This window comes from Panthera tigris, chromosome E2 (genome assembly GCF_018350195.1).
Source record: "Panthera tigris isolate Pti1 chromosome E2, P.tigris_Pti1_mat1.1, whole genome shotgun sequence".
NCBI lineage: Eukaryota > Metazoa > Chordata > Mammalia > Carnivora > Felidae > Panthera > Panthera tigris.
In genome coordinates, this window is record NC_056674.1 from 52,019,339 (window position 1) to 52,033,121 (window position 13,783).

The following is a 13,783-nucleotide window of genomic DNA, read 5'->3' on the forward strand; positions in this document are numbered from 1 at the left end:
CTCTTCCTTAAATGTTTGGTAGAATTCCCCTGGAAACCCATCTGGCCCTGGACTCTTGTTTTTTGGCAGATTTTTTATTACTAATTTGATTTCCTGACTGGTTATGGGTCTGTTCAAATTTTCTATTTCTTCCTGTTTCAGTTTTGGTAGTATATATATTTCTAGGAATTTGTCCGTTTCTTCCAGGTTACCCATTTTATTGGCATATAATTGCTCATAATATTCTCTTATTATTTTTATTTCTGTTGTGTTGGTTGTGATCTCTCCTCTTTCATTCTTGATTTTATTTATTTGGGTCCTTTCCTTTTTCTTCTTGATCAAACTGTCTAGTGGTTTATCAATTTTGTTAATTCTTTCAAAGAACCAGCTTCTGGTTTCATTGATCTGTTCTACTGTTTGTTTTGTTGTTGTTGTTGTTGTTTGATAGCATTAATTTCTGCTTTAGTCTTTATTATTTCCTATCTTCTGCTGGTTTTGGGTTTTATTTGCTGTTCTTTTTCCAGCTCCTTAAGGCGTAAGGTTAGGTTGTGTATCTGAGATCCTTCTTCTTTCTTTAGGAAGGCCTGGATTGCTGTATACTTTCCTCTAATGACTGCCTTTGCTGTGTCCCAGAGGTTTTGGGTTGTGGTGTTATCATTTTCATTGACTTCCATATACGTTTTAATTTCCTCTTTAACTGCTTGGTTAGCCCATTCATTCTATAGTAGGATGTTCTTCAGTCTCCAAGTATTTATTACTTTTCCAAATTTTTTTACTTGTGGTTCATTTCCAGTTTCATAGTATTGTGGTCTGAAAATATGCAAGGTATGATCTCGATCTTTTTGTACTTACATAGGGCTGATTTGTGTCTCAGTATATGGTCTATTCTGGAGAACATTCCATGTGCACTGGAGAAGAATGTGTATTCTGCTACTTTATGGTGAAATGTTCTGAATATATCTGTTAGGTCCATCTGGTCCAGTGTGTCATTCAAAGCTATTGTTTCCTTGTTGATTTTTTGATTAGATGATCTGTCCATTGCTGTGAGTGGGGTGTTGAAGTCTCCTACTATTATGGTATTACTGTCGATGAGTTTCTTGATGTTTGTGATTAATTGATTCATACATTTGGGTGCCATCAAATTTGGTGCATAAATGTTTACAATTGTTAGGTCTTCTTGGTGGAGAGACCCATTGATTATGATATAATGCCCTTCTGCATCTCTTGATACAGACTTTATTTTAAAGTCTAGATTGTCTGATATAAGTATGGCTATTTCGGCTTTCTTTTGTTGAGCATTAGCATGATAGATGGTTCTCCATCCCCTTATTTTCAATATGAAGGTGTCTTTTGGTCTAAAGTGGGTCTCTTGTAAACAGCATATAGATGGATCTTGTTTTCTTATCCATTCTGTTACCCTGTGTCTTTTGATTGGAGCATTGAGTCCATTGATGTTTAGAGTGAGTACTGAAAGATCTGAATTTATTGCCATTATGATGCTTGTAGAATTGGACTTTCTGGTGGTGTTCTCTGGTCCTTTCTAATCTGTTGTTGCTTTTGGTATTTATTTATTTATATATATATTTTCATCTTTTCTCCCCTCAGAAAGTCACCCTTAAAATTTCTTGCAGGGCTGGTTTAGTGGTCACAAACTCCTTTAATTTTTGTTTGTCTAGGAAGCTTTTTATCTCTCCTATTTCGAATGACAGCCTTGCTGGATAAAGAATTCTTAGGTGCATATTTTTCTGATTCAGCACACTGAATATATCCAGCCACTCCTTTTTGGCCTGCCAAGTGTCTGTGGATAGGTCTGCTGCAAACCTGATCTGTCTTCCCCTTCCTAGGTTAAGGACTTTTTTCCCTTGCTGCTTTCATGATTCTGTCCTTGGCTGAGTATTTTGTGAATTTGACTATGATATGCCTTGTTGATGGTCGGTTTTTGTTGAATCTAATGGGAGTCCTCTGTGCTTCCTGGATTTTGATGTCTGTGTCTTTCCCCAGGTTAGGAAAGTTTCCCGCTATGATTTGCTCACATAACCCTTCTACCCCTATTTCCCTGTCTTCCTCTTCTGGGACCCCTATGATTCTCATGTTGTTCCTTTTTAATGAGTCACTGATTTCTCTATTTCTTAAATCGTTCTCTTTTGCCTTAATCTGCCTCTTTTTTTCTGCTTTTTTATTCTCTATAAGTTTGTCCTCTGTATCGCCGATTCTCTGTTCTGCCTCTTCCGTCTTTGCCGCCGCTGCATCCATCCATGATTGCAGCTCAGTTATGGCATTTGTAATTTCATTCTGGGTATTTTTTATTTCTTTTATCTCTGCAGAAAGGGATTCTAATATATTTTCGACTCCAGCTAGTATTCTTATTATCGTGATTCTAAATTCTGGTTCAGACATCTTGCTTGTATCTGTGTTGGTTAAATCCCCATCTGTCATTTCTTTGTGCTCTTTCTTTTGGGATAAATTCCTTCGTTTTGTCATTTTGAATGGAGAAAAGTTATTAATGAGGTAGAAAAATGCAATTAAAGTATTAAAATTAAAAAAGTATTAAAATCAAAAATTAAACACACACACACACACACACACACACACACACACACACACACACACCAAAAATCGAATAGATGATGCTACATGCTAGGTGTGTTTTGGTCTGGGTGTTGAAAGTCGTTTGACAGATTAGAGAAAAAAAAGGGTGGGAGAAAAAAAAAAGGAAATTGAGAATTTGAAAAAAATGAATACACTGAAGTAGACTAAAATGAGATGATGGGGGTAAAACAGAATTTGAAGAAATATACACAAAAGTAAAGAATATAGTAGGACAAAAATTAAAAATGTTTTTAATCAAAATTAAAAATAAATATGAATTTTTTCTTTTTCTGTATTTAAGAAAAAAGAAAAGAAATGAAAAAGAGAAAAAAGATAAAAGATATTTGAAAATTTGAAAAAGTTAATACACTGTAGTAGACTAAAATAAAATGATGGAAATAAGATAGAATTTGAAAAAATTACATAAAAGGAAAACACATAGTAACGAAAATTAAATAAGAATATTTTTAATAGAAATTGAAAGTAAAAATGAAGTTTTTCTATTTCTGCTTTCAAGAAAAAGAAAACAAACAAAAGAAAAAAATGAAAAAAGAATAAATGGAAATTGTTAGAAAATTTGAAAAGGTGAATACACTGAAGTAGAGTAAAATAAAATGATGGAAGTAAAGTAGAATTTGAAAAAATTTACACAAAAGTAAAAATATAGTAATAAAAATTAAAGGTATTTTTAATAAAAATGGAAAATAAAAATGAATTTTTTCTCTTTCTGTATTCAAGTAAAAGAAAAGACTTGTGGAAGAGAAAAAGAAAAAACAAAAAATAAAGAAAATTGAATAGATGAACCTGCTAACAGATTGAAGTAGGACTCAAATTGGTTTGTTTTCCCCTAGAAGTCATTCTGTGTAGTTCTGTATTGTCCATAAATTAAGCCAACGGTGAGACTTGTGTTCTTGAAGAGCTAAGTTGGCCCAGTTGGATGGGGCTCAGTGTAACAGCTCTGCTCTCCACTAGAGGGTGCTGCTAGCCTACTGGGGTGGATTGTTGCAGTGCTCGTTGGTGTGCATGGGCAGGAGAGGTGTAAATGGCGCCACCCAGCTACCCAGTCTCTTCTCCCGGATAAGCAATCGCGCCCCTGTCCTCTGTCTTCAGCTTTCGTCCACTTCCTGCTTCTTCACTCTCTGTGACCAGGCCCCAGGCAGTACCTCTCTCCCACGTTTTGTCTCAGATGTGGCTGTTTTCCCCAGTCCCTTACTTCGGAAGGACTGCGGCTTTGGCCCCTTTCACCCCTCTGCGGGAGGGTCTCACCGAGCAATGGCCAAATGAGCATTTGCCGAATATTGGCTGCACCCAGGAACGCCTGCTGGACCCTGTTGTTGTCAGTGCCCCGAGACCATGGCCAGGTACCAGCCCGCCCCAGAAAAAGTTCGCGAGACAGTGTAGCAGCAGCGTCTCAGGGATTGTGGAAAATCACAACACACATCTGACACCAGGCTTGACTCTTAACAATCTTGCCCCAGCACCAGTGAATGTGGCAGCCTTCCAGGGTCTGCTGGGACCAGGTGGCTTCAACAATCTCTACCAGATGTCCTTCCAGCAGTGGAACCGCTTTTCCCCATGTGGCCCGACAACCTCCCGGACCCCACTCTGTTCCTGGGGATTCGCCCTTGCCACCAGAGCACCGCCAGCTATCGAGCTGTGGCGTTGTAGCCTTTGCGCTCCCCTTGTTTACAGTCTTAATGGAATTTAAACCCTCTCCTTTCTCCTTTCTCCTTTCTCCTTTCTCCTTTCTCCTTTCTCCTTTCTCCTTTCTCCTTTCTCCTTTCTCCTTTCTCCTTTCTCCTTTCTCCTTTCTCCTTTCTCCTTTCTCCTTTCTCCTTTCTCCCTTTTTAGTTTAGTCCCTGCGGCTGTTTCCAATTTGCCACTTTCTCTCCAGCTGCTTTTGGGCTGGGGTGCTTTTCCCGTATTCTCCCCCCCACAAGTCTCCATTCTCTCTCTGCCCACAAAAACGGTTCCTTTCCTTTCACGGCTTCTAGCTCCCCAAGTTCAGTTCTCCGTGCCGGGAACCTGCTGAATTCTGTGGTTCAGGTTGTGCAGATTGTTGTGTTAATCCTCCAATCAGTTTTCTAGGTGTGTAGGATGGTTTAGTGTTGCATTGTTTAATTTTTAAAAGATATTACAATTGTGTTGTACAGACAAGTTACATGTGTACATCAATTTAATGTTTATATTGTTCTTTATTACCTTCTACATACCTATTACTATTTGAAATTAGTTTCTCTCTTTTACTCAGAAGTGTTGGCAGCAAATCGTCTTCTTATTGGTTAATCTGAAAATGTCTTTATTTATCCTTACTTTTTGGTGGAACGTTCTGTAGGTATACAATTCTAGGTTGGTAGTTACAGTCTTTGAGCAATTTAAAAATATCATTACATTTATTTTTGTCTTTCCTCATTTCCATTGAAATGTCATCTGCCAATCTTATTCTTTGCTTTATTGAAACCAATGTGTCTTGTTTTCTCTAGGGCCTTTTCAATTTCTTTCCCCTTGTTTTTGATTTTAGCTGTTTATTCTGTAATGTGCTTAAAAGATGTTGCCTTTGTATTTATCCTATTTGTGCTTTGCTGTGTTCATTGCATCTGTGGATTGTTATTTTCTATTTTCTTCTACAAACATCTACCACATGCTTCTTAAGCTCTGGTCTATAATTTTCTTTTTATTGCATTGTTATTTCTCTCTCTCTCTCTCCATGTATCTATGTTTCATTTTTGTATTTTCTATAAGTCTGTGTTTAATTTTAATTATTTAGTGTTCTGTGTCCAATATATTTAAACACATATATTAATATATTAATCTCAGATATTGCATTTTTTCCAATTCCAGACAGTTCTTTTTATTATTTTTCAAAATTACAATCTCTAGTGAAATTCAGAATCTTTACATTGACCTTTTTTTAATTTTATTTTTTATTTAAAAAAATGTTTTTATTTTTATTTTTTTATTTTTTTAAATTTTATTTTTTATTTTTTAAAATTTACATCCAAATTAGTTAGCATATAGTGCAACAATGATTTCAGGAGTAGATTCCTTAGTGTCCCTTATCCATTTAGCCCATCCCTGCTCCCATAATCCCTCCAGTAACCCTCAGTTTCTTCTCCATATTTATGAGTCTCTTCTGTTTTGTCCCCCTCCCTATTATTATACTATTTTTGTTTCCCTTCCCTTATGTTCATCTGTTTTGTCTCTTAAAGTCCTCATATGAGTGAAGTCCTGTGATTTTTGTCTTTCTCTGATTGACTAATTTCACTCAGCATAATACCCTCCAGTTCCATTCACGTAGTTGCAAACGGCAAGATTTCATTTTTTTTGATTGCCGAGTAATACTCCATTGTATATATATATACCACATTTTCTTTATCCATTCACCCATCGGTGGACATTTGGGCTCTTCCCATACTTTGGCTATTGTTGATAGTACTGCTATAAACATAGGGTGCATGTATCCCTTGGAAACAGCTCACCTGTATCCCATGGGTAAATGTCTAACAGTGCAATTGCTGGGTCGTAGTGTAGTTCTATTTTTAGTTTTTTGAACAACCTCCATACTGTTTTCCAGAGTGGCTGTACCAGCTTGCATTCCCAAGAATACTTTACCTTTAAGATCAAAAAAGAAAACACAGATATCAAATTTTACCAGTTACATTCCATATTGTGCTGGAAATTCCAGCCAAAGTAATTGGGGTAGGGGGAGACATTCTGATTGGAAAGGAAAGAGTAAAACTATCTTTATTTGTGGGTGAAGACGTTAGGTGTAGAAAATACTAAGAAACCCACATTAAAGTGTTAAAACTAATAGATAATTTAAAAAGGACTCAAAAAACTAATCGATAATTTCAGCAAGATTAGAGGATAAAAAATCAATATGCAAAAATCAATTATATTTGTATATACTAGTAACTAACAATTTCCAAATTAAATTAAGAAATCAATGCAAATTGCCATATAATTAGAAAGAATAAAATACTTATGAATACATTTAACAAAAGATGTGATAAATTTCTATTTTGAGAGCTATAAAATATTGTAGAAGGAAATTAAAGACTTAAGTGCATATAAAGACATCCCATGTTCATAGATCAAGACGTTTAATATTGTAAAGAGGACAGTATTCTCAAAATTGATCTGTAATTTTAATGTAAACATTACTAGAATTGCAGTTGGCTGTTTTGCCAGAAATTGAAAGCTGATTCTAAACTTTTTATGTGCACGCAAACGCCCCAGACTAGCCAACCCAAGCTTGAAAAATAACAAAGTTGAAGGACCCTCATTTCCCAGTTTTATTTTCTTTTTTTTTTTTAATTTTTTTAAACGTTTATTTATTTTTGAGACAGAGAGAGACAGAACATGAACGGGGGAGGGGCAGAGAGAGAGGGAGACACAGAATCGGAAGCAGGCTCCAGGCTCTGGGCCATCAGCCCAGAGCCCGACTCGGGGCTCGAACTCACGGACCGCGACATCGTGACCTGAGCTGAAGTCGGACGTTTAACCGACTGAGCCACCCAGGCGCCCCTCAGTTCCCAGTTTTCAAAATTTACTCCACAGGGGCACCTGGGTGGCTCAGTTGGTTAAGCATCTGACTCTTGATTTTGGCTCATGTCTAGACTTCAGGGTCTTGAGATCAAGACCTGAGGTGGCTCTGGCTCTGGGCAGACTGAGGAACTTGCTTAATATTCTCACTCTCCCTCCTTAGCCCCCTATGATTCCATAGCTGGTGCTTTATGGTGCACTATCCTTCTCTCTCAACAATAACTATATTTATATATATAAATGTATATAACTATATATACGTAAAATGTTTATAACATATATAAAATGTTACATATACATGTATGTTGTTACTACAAAGCATTAGTAATAAAGACTGTAGTACTAACATAATAAAAGAATATAACAGAGAGTCCCATAATAAACTCTTACAGGTGGTCAATTGATTTTCCTCAAGGGTGCTGAGACAATTCAATGCAGGCAGGAGTAGTCTTTTTAACATACGAAGCTACACTTGGAACGCCCACTTGCCAGAGAATGAAGTTATTGCTTGCATTCACTGTGTATCCATGTTAAGCTTCCAGTGGATCATAGATCTAAATGTAGGAGCCAAAGCTAGAACTCTCAGGAGTGAAGATAGAACTGTATCTTTGTGATGTTGGGTTAGGGAATGCTTTCTTAGATATGACCCCTCAAGCACAAGAGGCGAAAGAAAAATATATATAGCTCCTATTTCATCAAACTTAAAACTCAGAAAGAAGATAATTTAAGACATTTTGGGTTCCACCCACCCCTAGAGATAACTACTATTCACACTTTTGGCTGTGCTTCATAAATATTTTGTGTGTGTTTGTGTGATCATACAATATTATATCTTTTGTTTTGTAGCATGCATATTTTACAGGGTTGAAGGATCTATCATTTTAATGGCTGTGTAGTATTCTATCATATGCATCCCATGCAAATTCATTACATTATTTCCCAGTTTTATATGTCATTTATTTCTGTATTTTGCTTTTATATTGTAATTGCAGACGCTGTGGGTAGCCTTGAATAAATGACATTTTAACAATTTTTATTAATATATTAGGATGATTTCCCACCAGCACCACTTCTCTGTGAGGATTTAGGATTTTGATTCATATGATGAAAGGCTTACTTTTATTTTTTTTTTAATTTTATTATGAAACAAATTAAATATAAACACAATGGGAGAAAACAGTATAATAGACCTCCACTTACCCATCCCCACGGCTCAGTCATTTCTATTGTCTAGATGTAATTTGACCTCTGAAAGGAATATATTCAAACATTGTATGCCTCTCTCTTTTTTTCTGCTTATTTTTGAGAGAGAGAGAGAGAGAGAGAGAGGGAGAGACAGAGAGTGAAAGAGAATATGAATGGGAGAGGGTCAGAGAGAGGAAGACAGAGGATCCTAAACAGGCTCTGTAATGTGGGGCTTGAACTCAGGAACTGAACCGTGAGATCTTGACCTGAGCCAAAGTCAGATGCTTATATGATTGAGCCACCCAGGAACCCCTGTGTGCCTGTTTTTCACAGAGTACTTCCCCCTTGCTGTGCTTACTTAGAACCTATTAAATGCTGGTTCCTTTATTGTTGTTTATATAGCAGATTTTCTCTTTAATTTCTTACATCTACTTAAGGGCTATTTTGATGTTACAGGTGAAGAAGTGAGGAAGTGGTTAAACTAAGATGCACAGATAAAATTAGATTTTAGACTCTGAGATCCATCCTGGGTGACCAGTTTGCCCAGTATGGTCCCGGTTTCAGCTCTGAAAGTCCTATATCCCAGGAAGCCCCCTGGGTCCCCGCAGCCCACTCCCAGTCCAAGCCCTTCCCCTGCAGAGTGGCTTAGGATGTGACATTGCAGGAGATCCCTTTTCCAGCTGCTGGATCTTGGAGACAGTGAAAGATTGGTTGTTCCCGCCAGGGAATGGGATATCCTTGGTTTTAGAGTGTTTATGTCCGCTTAACGGTGATATTTTATTTTGCAGATCCCTTCATGTGCTTGTGTGCAATGCGGGGGCTTTTGCTCTCCCCTGGAGCCTCACCAAAGACGGCCTGGAGACCACCTTCCAGGTGAATCACCTGGGACACTTCTACCTTGTCCAACTCCTTCAGGATGTCTTGTGCCGCTCAGCTCCTGCCCGAGTAGTTGTGGTCTCCTCAGAATCCCATAGGTGGGTTAGAATCTGATATGTTTGGGTTTTTTTTAAAGGTTTGTTTGTTTGTTTGTTTATGAATGAGAGAGAGCACAACAGCAGGGGAGGAGCATAGAGAGAGGGATACAGAGGACGTGAAGCAGGCTCCTCACTGACAGCAGCAAGCCCGACACGGGGCTCGAACTCAGGAACCGAGAGATGGTGACCTGAGCCAAAGTCCGATGCTCACCTGACTGAGCTGCCCAGGTGCCCCAGAATCTGCTGTTTTGTTCCCATGGCCCCTTCCTTGTGCCAGCCAGTGTCCCCCCAAGGCTCTCTTCCTGAAAGTAATTTCCAGTAACTCCACTCAGGTGTATTCAACCTGGCTTCCTTAATTTTTTGATGTCTTTCTGTTTTGGAGATTGTGGAGGGGGGTGACATGGGGGTTTTGTCTCCAGCAATGTAGATGGTTTTCACAACTCTACTTCAAACCCCTCATTGATTTTGCTTCGAGATGGGATAATAATTGATTAAATCTGAATGCCTGACCTTTATTGATTTGTCATTCAACAACTTCAACACCTCACCAGGAAGAATGTGCAGTTATTCCAGCAGGAGAAACAATGCAATTAAAGACCACGAGATGAAATCCAATTGTTTTATAATGAGAAATTAGGGAATTCAATGCCGACATTAGCTGTGTAATTGTAGAAAGAGAAGTACTGTAGTTAGAACATATTAGAAATCTGGCCATGCCTCTTTTGGTTAAAATTTCAATTAAAACATCAGATGGCACTTCTCTTCCGTTACCATTAGGAGAATATCCAATTGACTAGAAAGGCGTTTGAAAATTTCATCCTATTTTCAGCGTATTTGTTTCTAGAGTTGGATGAACAACTATTTGTCTAAAGAGAGGTGATCGAAGAAGACAAAGGACTCGCCGGGCGAGGCTAGATCTAATGTGTGGGGTGGGGGAGATTTTCCTGCTGTGGTCAGAAGCATTCACTCTTAGCAAAGTAGCTGGAAAAAAAAAATAGTGTGCAGGGGCCTATTTTTTCCCCCTTCTTCTCCGTCTTAAGTCCTGAAATGTTTTAGTGACCCAGAATGAAGCTTATTTTTTTAATCACGCTTCCATAAAATGTAACCCCTGGGAAGAGAGAGACCAGCCAAGGGTTAGCCTGAACCCTTTATCACTCCCAAACACAGGGGCTTATAGTAGAAGTGACATACTGCAGATAGATTTACTTTTACCATTTTACATTTATGAGGGCTGAAATGAAAGGAAAATGCCCGTAATAATCCTCCCCCGTGTTAAAAGACACGAAACATCTAGTAATTAGGTGGTAACAAAATCTGGACATCCTTATCTTTGCAAATCACACCAGGTTCATGGAAAAAAAAAAAAAAAAAAAGTGGAGTGGCCCTGCTCAGGAGTGGGGGCCGGCGCGGGAGCGCGAGCTCCGGAAATAAATCTGCCAGTCCCAATCATTTGCCAGATGTGGAGGGCACCACGGGATATGTTTAAATGAGCTGGTATTTAATGGGAGATTATGTTGAATTGTAGCTTCTTGCTTCGCTTTGTAAATCTGTATCTCAAATGGTATTTCATGTGCTGCCTTTGTTCTCTCCTTGACTTCAGCGTAATTCGAGCCTACCTTGGAGATCTGAATCTTAATTTCATTTAACAGAGGAATTGGAAGGAAGGGCCTTGGTCTCCTGAATTAGACCCAGTTTAGTTTAGAGACGAGGACTTCCGGAAATGTGTTATCAGGCCTTCTCCTGTCTGGTGATTGGCCCTAGTTTTCTGCTTTCTGGTCATTCTTTGCACATGTTAAGGGCTATTTTTGTGTGTGTTGTGTGTTGTGCGCGCACACGTGCGTGTGTGTGTGTGTGTTTTACAAAATGCTAATTCCCCCAAGCTGGTTTGTTTATTACACTTGCATGGCCTCCTGTGGTGCCCTAGAGGTAGTGTGAATACTGGGTGCATAGTCCTGGGAAAGCACTCACTCACTGCTCAAGGACCCAGAGCCTTAAACCATGTTGTAAAATGGAAGTGTTGATATCTAATTACCTCCATAAACCTTGGCGGAATCTCTTCGTTGGAGTCAAGACCCCCTGTTAGGGGAAAAATAAAGTCCTATGTTTGCAGAAAATATTATACCAGACTGCCCCCAGGCAAAATATTTATTAGCCTCCCCGTGTCTTCACTGTATTTTAGTTACTTATCTGGAGTCTGAGCGAGTGAATGCAGTTTCTGCATACCTAAAATACATCATATGAAAAGGAGAACTCGACTTCCTTGCTGTGAAAAATTTTCAGATAACAATTAAAATAGAATGAAAAGAGCGGAGGGCTGGCTGAACAACTGTGAATGGCTGCAGCTGTGTTGAGGGCCAAGTTGCTGCGTGCGCACTCACACACACACACACACACACACACACACGTACACAGCTTCGGAGGCAAATTCTGTCCTATTCTTTGAACATACTAGCTTTTGTCTACATAGAATCCAGCCTAATTATTTTTGGTAATTTAAAAATCCTGTGTTAAAAAAAAACATAAGGGAGCAGTATATATAGAAATACAAGACAGAGGTCCCCTCAAACAACAAATGTTGATGTCCAGAGAGCAAAATGGTCACATTTTGCTGTATTGGAAGGAGGATAATTCTATTAAGACATTATTGTGTGGCTTTGTCAATTCTTCAAGTTGAAAATAGAGTCGGCAGCATTTGAAGGGTTGTTTTACTGCCTCTTGAGCAGAGAGGTGAACACAGTCATTTTTCAGGAAGCCCGCCATGGCTCAGAGGGGTCCCAAGGCTTTCCCCCCTTCCTGCTTTCCAGAGGACTGTCAATACAAGCTAATCAGACCTGAAAAATGGGTTTGCTGCCCAGGAGATCAGCAGGGCAGGAAATCGGGGATCTGCTCATGGATGGGGGCTGCTTGCAAAGCGTGGGCCTCCTATTTCCTAGCTGTGCTTCTCCAACTTGAGAAGCTCCTTCAACTTGGTTCCACCTAATTTCCCATCATGGTGGGTTTTTTTGGTGTGTTTGTTTGTTTGTTTGTTTTTGTTTGTTTGTGGGTTTTTTTTTTTTTTTGCCTTGTTTCTAGATTAAGGACTAGGAATGAATGCCTTTCCCACCTCTTAGGAGTTTAACTGACCTGGTGCTCCCCACATGAAAGACTTCCGTGTTGTCCTTAAAAACCAAAGCAGGGAATTCATTCTAAACTGTAGAAGTGCCACATGCAAACATTGATGAGGGATATAGAGAACCCAAAGGTAATGCTAAATTTTGCCTTTGGAGCAAGGCTCAAAGGAAGCTTGGCACTTAGTTTGGAATTCTGAACCCAGGATCGAACTTTAATTCTCTAATCCTGTATTTAGTCCCTGCTATACGTTGGGCACTGCAGTAGGCGTAAATATGCTTACTGTCTGCCTTCCAAGAATTCACAGTTCATTGGGGGAGCCAGGTGAGCAAATGGCCTGCACTCTGGCATGGTAAGGACAGAGGCACACAGGACACAGCGCACAGTCCCCAGCATACAGATAAAATGCGAAGATGGCATGACTTGCTTTGTTACCGATGTTGGCAGGGAGGTGCGTGGGGCCATTGAATACTAGGAATATCACCGCTTGGGTCCTGGTGAGTGGGCACCTCATTTCCGTGGAAACAAGTGTTTCAATCTGCTCTGCATGGCTTCTTTCAGTCTGTCCCCCATTGCCACCCAAGAAATCATTGTGACAACAAGCAGTGAAAGAGCTAGTTAGGTAGAGCCTCCTGGAAGAAATGGCACTCAGGCTGGGTTAGGCTAAACACAGATGCCAAGACTGGTTTCCTGCAAAGGTGATGGGAAAAGAGTGGAGAGTAAGAGAAGGATGGTGTTTTCGTCCCATACCATGCAGATGTGGTCTGGATCTTTGATACTATTTCTGCACAGAGTAGGTAGAATCTCTAAGACATGGCCCATACATTGGGTCACTGAGCTGTCAACAGTCTTCTTCTGTAATACCTTATTACTACGTTGGATGAAAGTTCAGAAATAATAGAACTTCCCTGCATAAATGCATTTTAATTCAATATGCTCGCTTAACTGTAATGGAAAGAAAAAAAAATAAATGTGAAACAAAATAGCATGTTTCTTAACTTGAGAAGGACTACAAGGAGGATAAGTAATCAGATGTGCGTGTCCATGCTTCGGTCACCTCCATTGGGATACTCACAAATGCGGACCATTAACAGGTGTGGCACTGCAGACTGAAATACTCCTGGCATGGAATCAAGCGTCACCTCCCCCCAAAACCCATGAAATCTGAAAGTGCATTCATTCTTCGTATACGTGGCTGTAGGACTACTGTCTTGGAAACGCAGTGGATGTCAAAACTGTGCATATATATAAAAAACACAGCCAGGCTGTAGGCTCAGATAATCATACACGGGCTTTTCATCTGCATGAATGTCCAGCGGGACGATCTTCATGGAGCAAGACTCCGTCTGCATTGCAGGACGTCTACCATCCCCGGCCCCTGCCGGCAGCCATTATCACAATCA

General features: G+C 39.4%; 1 protein-coding gene across 1 annotated transcript in view; it reads left to right on the plus strand.

Moving 5' to 3' along the window:
* WWOX (WW domain containing oxidoreductase) overlaps positions 1-13,783 on the plus strand; it is a 977,998-nt gene that overhangs the window by 284,582 nt on the left and 679,633 nt on the right. Inside the window, exon 7 of the mRNA XM_042969270.1 lies at positions 9,087-9,272. Coding sequence (XP_042825204.1) covers positions 9,087-9,272 — 186 coding nt within the window. The remainder of the gene's footprint in view (positions 1-9,086; positions 9,273-13,783) is intronic.